At 41.0% G+C, this 11,201-nt stretch overlaps 1 protein-coding gene across 1 annotated transcript; it reads left to right on the top strand.

The window, feature by feature from the left end:
* Positions 1 to 7,316: 7,316 nt before the first annotated feature.
* Positions 7,317 to 10,975, top strand: MELLADRAFT_93449 (uncharacterized protein; the record flags this gene model as incomplete). Its single annotated transcript, XM_007406202.1, has 4 exons — positions 7,317 to 7,881; positions 7,946 to 8,732; positions 8,821 to 8,946; positions 9,046 to 10,975. 4 exons carry the CDS (start codon positions 7,317 to 7,319, stop codon positions 10,973 to 10,975), a joined length of 3,408 nt encoding a protein of 1,135 aa, XP_007406264.1.
* Between the last annotated feature and the right edge of the window lie 226 nt (positions 10,976 to 11,201).

Genomic DNA, 11,201 nt, shown 5'->3' with positions numbered 1-11,201 from the left:
ATGGTCATTGAATTCCACTCATCGGAATCTATTCATTTCGATCCTTAGTTTCAGAACTGATTCATAATTGTTTGGCCTCTCCAAGTGGCGGATTTGAATCATGTTCAGTTGAAGTTTGGTTTCGAAATATTATTGATCGGGTAGGCTTGAAAGTGTAATCAACTAGTGGTGTAGAAAGAAGTTTTAATTGATGATGCGCCCGTTTTTTTAAACACTTTGTTGCAATAAGAAGGAGCAGATGACTATACTGTTGTTCCAAACTCTGCATTGGTTGTGGCTTGTACTGCAACACGGTCTAATCACTCAAAATATACAATAAAGTCAGGACACAAGCTTTAAGATGATAACTTATACTTGACTGATTTGTGAGTTCCAATCTAAAACACAGTGGACTTTCAAATTTCACCGAGGTAACGACTATGTTGAAAGACAAGGGAATCGACCTCGACCACAAACATTTCTTGATACTACAAGGTGAAGTGGAATCCATTGCACAAATGAAACCAAAGGCAGTCACAGAGCATGAAGAAGGTTTATTAAAATACCTAGAAGATATCATTGGTACTAATCGATTTCAAGAACCGATCAGTATTGTCGTTACTGAGCTTGAGTCTTTACGTTCATGACGAGCTCACAAGTTAGAAAGAGAGATCCTTGTAGAACGAGGAAAAAGAGCACTTGAAGCGAGAAAGAAATTAGCCAAAGATCATTTAGCTACAACAAATTTACTTATTCAAAGACAAAACAAATTATGGCAACATTATGTATATTGTGCAAAAGAGAATGTAGGATCAATTGAATTATCAGTAGAAGAACATTCAAAAGAGATTGAAGAGAATATTCAAAAACAGTTGATCTATTGTACCAGCCACCTCGACCTCAGAATCAATTTTATTGAAGATTTATGAAGCACTTAAATAGATGTGTTACAGGACTGTATATTTTAATGTGTCAAGGGCTAGAGTTGAGGTATCTAGGATTGAAAAGACTGAGACTGTTTATTGGGTCAGGTATACAATGTTAGATGTATCATTTTTGATTGACTCTGGCTGCATTACCTTACTCTTTGTAGTTTACATAGAAAGTGTGTTAGTATCTGTCCTTTGATGTTGAGACTTGAATTGATGCTTTGAGACAGGCTTAGCACGTAGAAAACCTTTCCGTTCTTTCTGTTTACTTGAGACTCTTAAAACTTGCGAAACATCTTTCCATCCAGCTCTTTCAGCAATCAAAGATCCAAAACTTGTTAACGGTCTCTTAACATTATCTTAGATTTAGGTTGATCATTAGGTTCATAATAAGCTGTCGCGATTTAAGGCTAGCGTTATCAAAGCGTCACTTGTGACAAAAGCTGGGTAATGCCATTGATATCATTTTGATCGTACAACTTGTGATTTTCTTTTTTAACATCAGTATTGTGTTTATTTGAACAGAAGAATATGAATTATGAAACTTATTTTGAATCGATGTGTCTCTGATGCAAATCAAAACATAAAGTGTTATAAAGAGACGATGGGGAAAAAGAGAATGATTAAGAGGTGAAGCCGTTGTTGGTACAATAATTCTGATAGCATAGGGTCTGATTGATAGCACTGGTGCTTCTCTTCAGTCGCCTCTTGACTTTTCTGAATATGATCGTAATATAGAATCATTCCAAACAGAGACAAGGGTCAGCGAGGTGACGTCCTCAAGACACTGGAATCTAGTAACCTTTTTTGTCATTAACTCAGCGTGTTTTGCCCTGAGACACTTATCCGTCTCAATATATTCCGCGATTATTCCCTTCATCTTGTCGTCTCTCTCCTGAAGATTGCTGAGGTCTTTCTCCCCCTTGGCGATAGCAGCGTGATCGACTTATATGTCCCAAAAAAGCAATCGATAAGGAGGCAGCGGTACAATAACAAGTGAAACAAGCTTACGAGTCCCTATGGTGAGCACTTTGGGTTTATGAAAGGAACTCGAACCAATGCTCTGCTCTTGATTCCCGTAATTTGAAAACGAAACATTGAATCGGGTGTCTCCAACAATCCATGATTTGAACGGACAGCTGTGATCCTCAAGGCGAGATACATTCAAGGAAGATCGCGGAGCAAGCGTGATTGGCTGTTTGATAGGAACACCAGAAGTCAGCCGCCCCGCAGGATACCGACATGATCCATTTCCAACTCACAATCTGATGGAGAGCTGCCTGAGAACACAAGTACGCTAAAGGTGGATCTGGTCCAACGATTAAATTGATGACGTATCCCTCAAAGCCAAAGCTTTGTAGCTGTTGGAATTATCGTGAGATCAAGTAGAACACTGTAAGGATGATAGACAAGATGTCTTGCATATGATACATACTACATATGGGTTCTTGGAGGTATGTTGAAATCTTCCCGCATGAAATGTCAAAGTTCAGTTTTCCAGATAGGCTCATCCAGTTCTCTGAGCGGAATTGTTGAATGAGGAGTTCAGCCCGAGCTGAGAGCTCAAAGATGGTCAGGCCTCTGATCATGGAATTTTTGCCTAAGCGCTGCCTAAGGCTAGGACACACAAAGGCGGGTAGGATTGGACACATTTGCAAAACATTTGCAAGGATGTCAACCCCCCTCGACGTCGAGGGGGGATCTGGCGGTCCTTGTGGTATGAGGTGAAAAGATCTGCATATTTTGCTTACATGTTGATGATTTAGCAATAAGCGGGAATGCCATCAAAGCTTTCAAGGAAGAAATCAAGAGTTTTTGGTCTATGGAAGATTCAGGCATTTTGACATCAGTAGTTGGTATCCAAATTGTACAAAAGAACACACACCATTATTTTTTATATCAAGAATCCATGACAAGATCTCTCTTGGAAAGGTTCGGTATGTCCGATTGTAGATCAGCCTCCACACCTTTTCCTGGTGGTCTAAAGCTTCAAAAATCAACGACTGAAGAAGTACTCAACTTTGCAAAACTGAATCTTCCTTATTGAAGTGGTGTCAGCAGCTTAATGTATTTGTCTTGATGCACTTGACCGGACATTGCGTACGTGGTGGGCTGCTTATCTCAACATTTGGAGACTCCCAACAAACATCATTGGGCCGCTTTTCAACATGTATTACACTATTTAAAAGGAACTATTGATTATGGCTTACATTACAATTTCACCCCTGACTTACCAAAACAAATCAAGAGCAACCATACTTACACAGTTCCTACTTATTTTGCAGATGCTGACTGGGCGGGTGATAAAAGTATAAGAAGGTCCACAATGGGCTATGTGTTTTTGTTGGCTGGTGGTGCAATAAGTTGGAGGAGTAGACTACAACAGACAGTAGCAAAGTCATCTACAGAAGCTGAGTACAGAGCGGAGAACAAGGCAGGAGATGATGTTAGCTGGTTGAATTTGTTACTAGAATCTATTGGCATGTCTCAACGCTTACCTCATAGTCTAAACTGCAATAGTTTGAGTGCCATAGATCTTTCAAGGAACTCAGTGTTACATGGCCGGACGAAAGCAATCAAAATACAATTCCACTGGTTACGTGAGAAGGTTAATGAAGTGATTTGTGATTTAGTACATGTAGATTCAGAAGACATGTTAGTGGATATTCTTACTAAACCACTTTATCCAGGGCCTTTCCAAACTTCAGGGATAGAATTGGCCTACAAGCTTTGCAATAAGGAGGCAGTTTCAAAACTGTTGATTGGGGGGGGGTGGATGTTCAATCGACATTAGCAAGTGAAATCCGTATGAGTGAAAGGTGATGAAAGATGTTACAAGTTATTACACAAAAATGAAATGAAAGAGATTCAAGTAGGATGACGTAGAATGATGTAATAGGCAAATTAATTTTCCATTTTGGATTGAGAGTGAGATATAGAGGTTGTGTTGCTAAAATCATACCGTTTCTCTTTCCTCATTGTTGGGAAGAGAACGTATGTAACTATTTCATTTTGATTATAACTTTCTAAGTCTAAATGTGTTTGATCTAATATGATATATGTTTCAAGTTTTCATCTCTTAGATCAACTAGAGCTCATTATTGCTCTACTTTCACTTAATCTTCTACTGAACCATTATAGGTACTTACCATAAAGTTTGTGATAATCACTCATACAAGACTTATGTTTTCTCTTATTCTTTTTGTTGTTGTTTTTTGTGTTGTAACTTGTAGGTCAGCCCCAATCCTTAATAGCAGGATCATGGTAGCTGTTCCATCTAACACCTAGCACTTATTATCAGGTGAATAAAAATCCTAATTTTTGGGAGGAGAACTTTTCATCTCTTAGATCAACTAGAGCTCATTATCGCTCCCCTTTCACTTAATCTTCTACTGAACCATCATAGGTCAGCGCCAATCCTAATTAGCAGGATTGTGGTAGCTGTTACATCTAACACTTAGCACTTACTATCAGGTTATCTATTATAGAGCATGTTCAAAATCACTTGGACATTTTCACATATGGACCTTGGATTGGGAAATCCAAGATTCTTGGACTCAAGACCTTGGACAGGAGCTTTCCAAGGTTTTGATTGGAGGTAATCTTTGGCGCATAATGATACCTTGGACAGAAACCTTGGATAAGATCTGTCCGAGGATTTGCATCCAACAATACCTTGGATTGGGGGATCCGAGGCATCTATGTTGGCAGTGGTGATGAGGAAGGTTTTTGAAATTTGAACTTTGAAGTTGAGGTGTTGAGGCTCAGGGCACGTTTGGTACAGCTTACAAAATTTTGCACCTTTGAAAAGGTACGAACTTTCCGACCCCGGAAAGTTGATTTTTGTTTTAAGTTGACTTTCATCAAAAAGTCAACTTAAAAGTCCATAAAAGCTGAATTTCGTTTGGCAGCCAAACTCTGGTTGAGTGTTCCAACTCTTCAAGGTTCACTTTTTCTTCATTTCATCCTAGTTCCAGAACCACCAATTGCTTTACTTTTTTACAAACAATGTTTTGTCTACAGATTCAATCAATTCCTGGATCGATATATTGTGTAAATTGGAAAATGTTTCACAAAGAATCATAGAAGTTGTTTGACTTGTAAATCCGAATATGTTCAACTACTTTTCTAGATGTTTTGATGACATTGGATTAGATCGTTTCCTTATCATGGCTTTTGGACATGGTGTTTAAAGATGAGAGATGTGAAATGAGTATCATCATTGATATTGGACAACAACGTTGAAGTGATTCAAAGATAGGAGAGGGGTATAGAAGATGCGACATGTACATTTTGAAAAATATAAGTGAGTGGATCGAGATTTCTTTTTTACAACAACGTTGATGTGAGTTGAACTAGTGTGGATATGAAAGATGGAACTTGTACGATTTGAAAAAAAAGGAAAAAAACGAGATTTTGGGTCACAAAAGTAGCTTATTGAAAAAATAATGAGGTCATTAGCTCTTTATTATAAGTAGCAAGATAAGCTACTTATGGGTCCCATAAGTAGCTTTGAAAAGTTCCAAAAAGTTGGTGCCAAACGGACTTTTTGAAATCCGACTTATGAAAGTCAAATTTCGACATAAGTAGCTTGAAATAAGTTGTACCAAACGTGCCCTCAAGCTTTGAGGTTTGAAGTCATGAATTGTGATGTTTTGAAGTTTGGGGTTTTGAAAACTGCAGTTGTTGACCAATTATCCTACAATAAATCATGTTGTAGGCTTGCATAGATCTGAGCACACAGGGTGCAAGATTTAACACAGCAGTACAGACCGCAAGTGTAAAACAGGTCCATAGTGGACCTGTCTGGATTTGAGTGTTACGGTAACACTAAATCACCTTGTTACTGCACCCATAGTGGGTGCTCTAAGGTGGCTAGATTTTGGCAAAAACCCCCAACAGATCTCATGCCAACTTTTTGACTTTATGTGCAAGTCCTTCATTTGGGCTGGCCAGTACAGCTCAAGCAGGTAGGACTTATTTAAGTTTGCAGAGTGGGGACTAATCCAGTGGAGAAGTTGGTGCCTTGAGTGGCCACCCTCAGCACTCTTGATTATTTAGCAATTCTTTTTCCCATATCAGGTCTGACACTCGCAATTGGGAAAAATTGCAAAAATAGCCTCACAGCTTTCATGGTAGCAATGTCACAAGCTACAGACCTGTGCCACTGATTCCCAAGTTATTGATTCATTGGTATTACATTTTAAACTACAGCTGTTTTGAGAAAAAATGTTGTCCTCCTTGTTTATTTATTTATTTACTTTAAAGTTGCAATCAAAAACACTCACGTAGACTCTACATGAGAGCTGTAATCACCTTTTTCAAGGGTGCAAAGATCACCAATCATTGCTTCCTTTGTATCCACAATCCACAACCTCTGGTGCTTTTTCAATCTTTAGTGCAACTTTAAAATGAAAAAAATAAAAAAACAAGGACGACATCATTTTTTCTCGAAACAGCTGTAGAAACATGAAGCTCCTTTTCATCAATAATATTTGTTGATATTGTATTTATGTTGTTGTTGTTATTTCTCACATTCTTTTATTCATAAAAAACCTCCTGCTTTGTAGAGTTGTATCACTTTTCATGTGGCAAATTGAGCTAAAAACAGAATGTGCAAATTTTTTATAGGCTGGATTTAGTAAGTAACTCTCCTTGAGTGTTTTCTTTTGCTGCATTCCAGCACTTCACCCATCTTAAGTCGAGGGACCGCTGCTCAAGAAAAGTTCTTGTTCATCTGGAGAGTCGGTTTTGGACACCTAACCGAGATTATGCTGGAAAGCATAGGAAGTTGAACTAAGTAGGAAGAGTATGAAAATCACCAGAGCTTGATCGGAGAAATGTGGTAAAATCTATCTTGATGAAGGATTGAATTTGAGAAGAACTCAGAAGAAGAAACTCACGCTTAAAAATAACTGAAGGATTGAAATGAATTTGAAGATTCGAATTTCGCACATACACATAGATTTCTTCGAGACTACCCAAAAAGAATCAAAGAACGGCCCTTGCTTTTCTGTGAAGGTTTTAATGCGATGTAGGAGAGTGAGTGGTTGTACTTAATTGAAATGCAATAATTACGTGAATACGAGAATTAGAATGAGGAGTCTTGACTGATTCTTCCTGAATGCCTTACTGATTACTCCTTCCTGCTGAATACTCTCTTCAGATATTCTCAACTCATTTACTTACTCTTCTGCACAAATCGATGACTAGATTTTCAGATTTTCTCAATAACAACTGATGAAGGAGTAGCCTTGTGCACTCCAATCGATCGATCTCACATAGAAGCATTCCAGATTTCTCATTCAGCAAACATCAATCGACCACCTTTTTCCTCAGCATTTTCTTTCAATCATCATGGATCAATCACAACATCATCAACTCCAAAATCATTCTTCACTTCGTTCTATGATCAAATCTAAACTATTTAATAATCATAATCATAATCATCAGCAACCACATCAGAATCAGGATCAGCATCAACCACATCAATTACATCCTCAGCATAGAGACTCTTCTCAAGTCGAATCTGATCAATTTCATGATTTCATGTTCGTCCATCAAACTGGCTCAAGTGATAGTCATTCAATCTCTAATTTATCATTCAATCGAGTTTCACTATCACAACAACAATCACCACCACCACCACCACTACCGATGAATCATCAAAACTCACATTATTCAAAATCTAAAGTCAACATACCAAGATTAAAAGCCAATAATTCTAGAACTTCTTTACCTGGCCTTCCTTCTCAAGCTCGATCACCCACTACTATCACTACAACAGGTCCTAAGATCCTTAAACTTGATCATCACATTCTACCATTATCTTCTCCATCTCTCACAAACTTAACTCATCTAAACACCATCTTATCACCCTCAGCCAAACCGTCTACTTCAGCAAACTCACAGACCGATCAAGTACTTCAAATTACTAATAACAAGTTACCTTCTCCTCATGGTTCAACCTTTAGTTTGTGTTTTTACTTTTCTTCCACATCATCAACTCAAAAACTGACTCTTCTGCATTTATAAAGTTCGCTCAACTCCTTCATTACCCAAAGTGGTTCATCTTCCTCCCTCCTCACTCGAACCTCGTCCTTTCACTCAACAGAGCCGACCTTCTAGACCTTATCCGGCTTTACCCACTTTCATCTCACCCAATGCAATCAAAATCACCCCGATCAGCAGTACCACCACTTCCGAACCCAATTCGGCTCTTGACACTGTCACCACCGCTTCGGAGCCTCTCATCGCCGTTCATGCTATCGCTGCAACCCCTGTTGTTGAGAGCATTACCGACAATTCCAATACCATCACTGCTGTTGATACTACCATCCCCGTCTCTGATACTCAAACTACTGTTGATACTATCATCTCCATTTCAGACACTAATACCGCTCTTGATCCCAGCACCGTCACTTGCGACATTAACACTGCACAAATCGATGGTTGTCAATCCATTGAATCGTCTCCGACTCCTGTCTCTTTACCCGTTTCCTCGCCTGCCACTCTTAACGAAACCATCTCATCCTCCATAGTCGCCTCTTCATCACCTTCAATTCTTGCACAACCTAAATCTCCTCCTCAATCTCATCCCATTCAACTTGCGTCCCCTTTTGGCTCTACCATCCCAAAATCACGTCATGACTCTGCAGATCTTGCTGAAGCTCGCAAAATCATTCTAGGTTTACAACTTCAAGTCGATGGGTTGAAGCAACAGCAGCAATTACCTCCGTCTCCTGCGCTTTCCAATCCTCCTACTTCTCATCTCAAGAAGCGCTTCTCAGGTGTACTGCTTCCTACACGACCCATCTCACCTGAGTTTGTTTGATTCCACCCTTGTCATATCAATCCCTTGCATGATCATCTGACATTCCAAACACATCTGCCTTTCATTTGGATTTTGCAGTGATGGTAGTACTACATCCAAGCGTCACTCTGTTGACGCCGCTGTCAACGCCTCTTTTTCTCCCAAATCTGATTCTGACACTTCAAGCTTGCCCGAAATTCAAGCTTCTCTCTGTGCACTTCTCTCGTAAGTACCCTCGCCCCCTTTCCCTTTCTTATCTGTGGAAGCTAAATTGTTTTCTCTTGCTGATTATTCACCTTCATGGAACACAACGTCATCATCTAGTCCCAATCTTCAAAGTTCGATAACTCGATCCTCCAGGGCTGGCTCATCGCCAAACGTGATGTCCCCGAAGCTCTGTGCTAGCACGTCCACACAGTCGTCTCTAGTCACTACCTCCGCCAAGTCCCTCACCAATTCCACTAGGTCTCTTACCGGCCTACGTACTAGATCTCGTGATGCATCTCTCTCCGGTCGCCACGACCTTTCCTACGTTCGAGATCGGAACATGTCCTCGGCTCGACATGAGCTCATTGAGCGTCTTTCCATTGCTTCCTCTCGCTCTGGTATTACGCTTTCAGAGTTTGAGGTCGAGAAGCAGGAGAACGTCGACGAGGCTTTCAAGCCAGCTCATCATCGTAGTCAGCCGTCCCATGCCTCACAGGCTTCAATCGAGCGCTTTGGTACTCCGGAATCCTCTCCTCCCTGGGCATGCTCCAATGACTCTTTTCCTGAGCCTCCCGGTCGACCTCCGCTTGCGACTCGACCTCAACCTCAGCTTCGTAGCAAGGCCGGGCGACATTGGCAACAGGTTGGGGATTCTCAAAGCGCAGCTCGAGCACATACTGCACAGCGGAGTATATCGAGCTTTTCTACTTCTTCAGCAGCTCACCGCACTCTGTCACCACGACGACCTTCCTCACCACCCACTCTATCAAGAGGCACACTCCCCTTTGGCAGCAATCACCACGATCGAAAGAACTCCATGTACAGCTCTCTCGGAAGTCCTCTTACAGCTGTACCATCTCAACAACCAAGCATACATTCCCTCTTTAGTCCCGAATCTCAGCAGCCACGTCAGAAGCATGGTTCCTGGGTCACGGACGTACCTTCGTCATCTGCATCGCGGTCTAAATTTCGTCCTCCAGTCAGCGGTCGCGGACTTCTTCCCTCAGCGTCATATAACCGACAAGACACCTCCGCCTCTGCTGTATCGTCTTTGGATCAACGACCGAGCAGCGTTCAATCGAGCTATGTTGATGCTAATGCACCATCCCCTTCGTTGTCATCCACGGCTACTACCATAAGCACCTCGATCAGTTTACCAAGTTTGGCAGAGGTGCGAACAATGTCCAAGTTGGATGTTTATCTCATTGCATCAAAGCTGGCGTCTGAGCTAGATAGTGCGACGCGGCGGTTCGGAATCGAAAAGCAAGCACTCTTGGATGCTTTAACCGAGTCACGTGAGATGTGTGATCAACTACGTCAGCTCTGTGAAAGTGAGTTGAACAGTCCAGAACAAGAATTCAAGTCGGACTCACGAGGAGGAGAAGAAGTGTTGAGAGAAAGGGTTGAAATGCTGGAGGTTGAGAATTCGAGATTAGAGATTAGAGCGAATGCCATGGCAAACGAGTTGAAACGTGCGGTGGTCGATCTTCGGGTGGCAGGAGAGAAGACTGGCAGCGTGTTGAAGGCTAGCAGGATTCCTAGACGGAGTGGCTCATTGGCCAGATCTGGCTCTAAGCTGTCACTTCAGAGTGAGAATCAGTGGAGGGCTGATGATTCAACCGAACAAAACAACTACGAAGAGGTATCGAGTCAGTTTGCTGAGTTGGAACGATATAGATTCCAGCCTTCTGAGGGAAATGGCATGGATGAAGTGGCAGAAGAGGAAAATGAAGAGGAAGAGGAAGAGATGCACTTATCTGATCATGGGATGCAGTTAGAAGAGAATGAGAATGGTCGTGCTGGATCACCTGCTTCAACTATCCTTGCAAGTCGGACTGGGGATGAAGATGAGGAGGAGGATGATTGGATCAATTCGGTTCACAATCGCATCTCTCTTGGTACATTGAGCGGAGAATCCAATATCGGATGGCGATTGAGGCCGGAGGACGAGCTATTTCTACAAGATTTGGATGAGGACGAGTTTGATGGAGTGGCTGCTGATATGGCTCGGGGTAATGACGAGGATAATCTGTTCACGTTAAGTTAATAAGAGTCTAGAGGTTTTTTCTTTGGAGGAGGAAGAGCTTGATTGGAATCAGAAGAAAAAGAAGTATTTGTGTCTTTGGTTTCAATTTTATTTTGATATGGATTGCTCTCTTTATCTCTTCTCTCATTTTTTGTAAACCATTGTTGATTTGTTTTTATTCGTTTGTCTTGTAAATATCGTAAATCATTATTTTTCACTTATTTATTGTTTTTTTGTTTTGGTATTG

Source organism: Melampsora larici-populina (assembly GCF_000204055.1).
Source record: "Melampsora larici-populina 98AG31 unplaced genomic scaffold MELLAscaffold_5, whole genome shotgun sequence".
NCBI lineage: Eukaryota > Fungi > Basidiomycota > Pucciniomycetes > Pucciniales > Melampsoraceae > Melampsora > Melampsora laricis-populina.
Note: the sequence above shows the minus strand (reverse complement) of the source record. Positions and strands in the feature narration are given on the sequence as shown.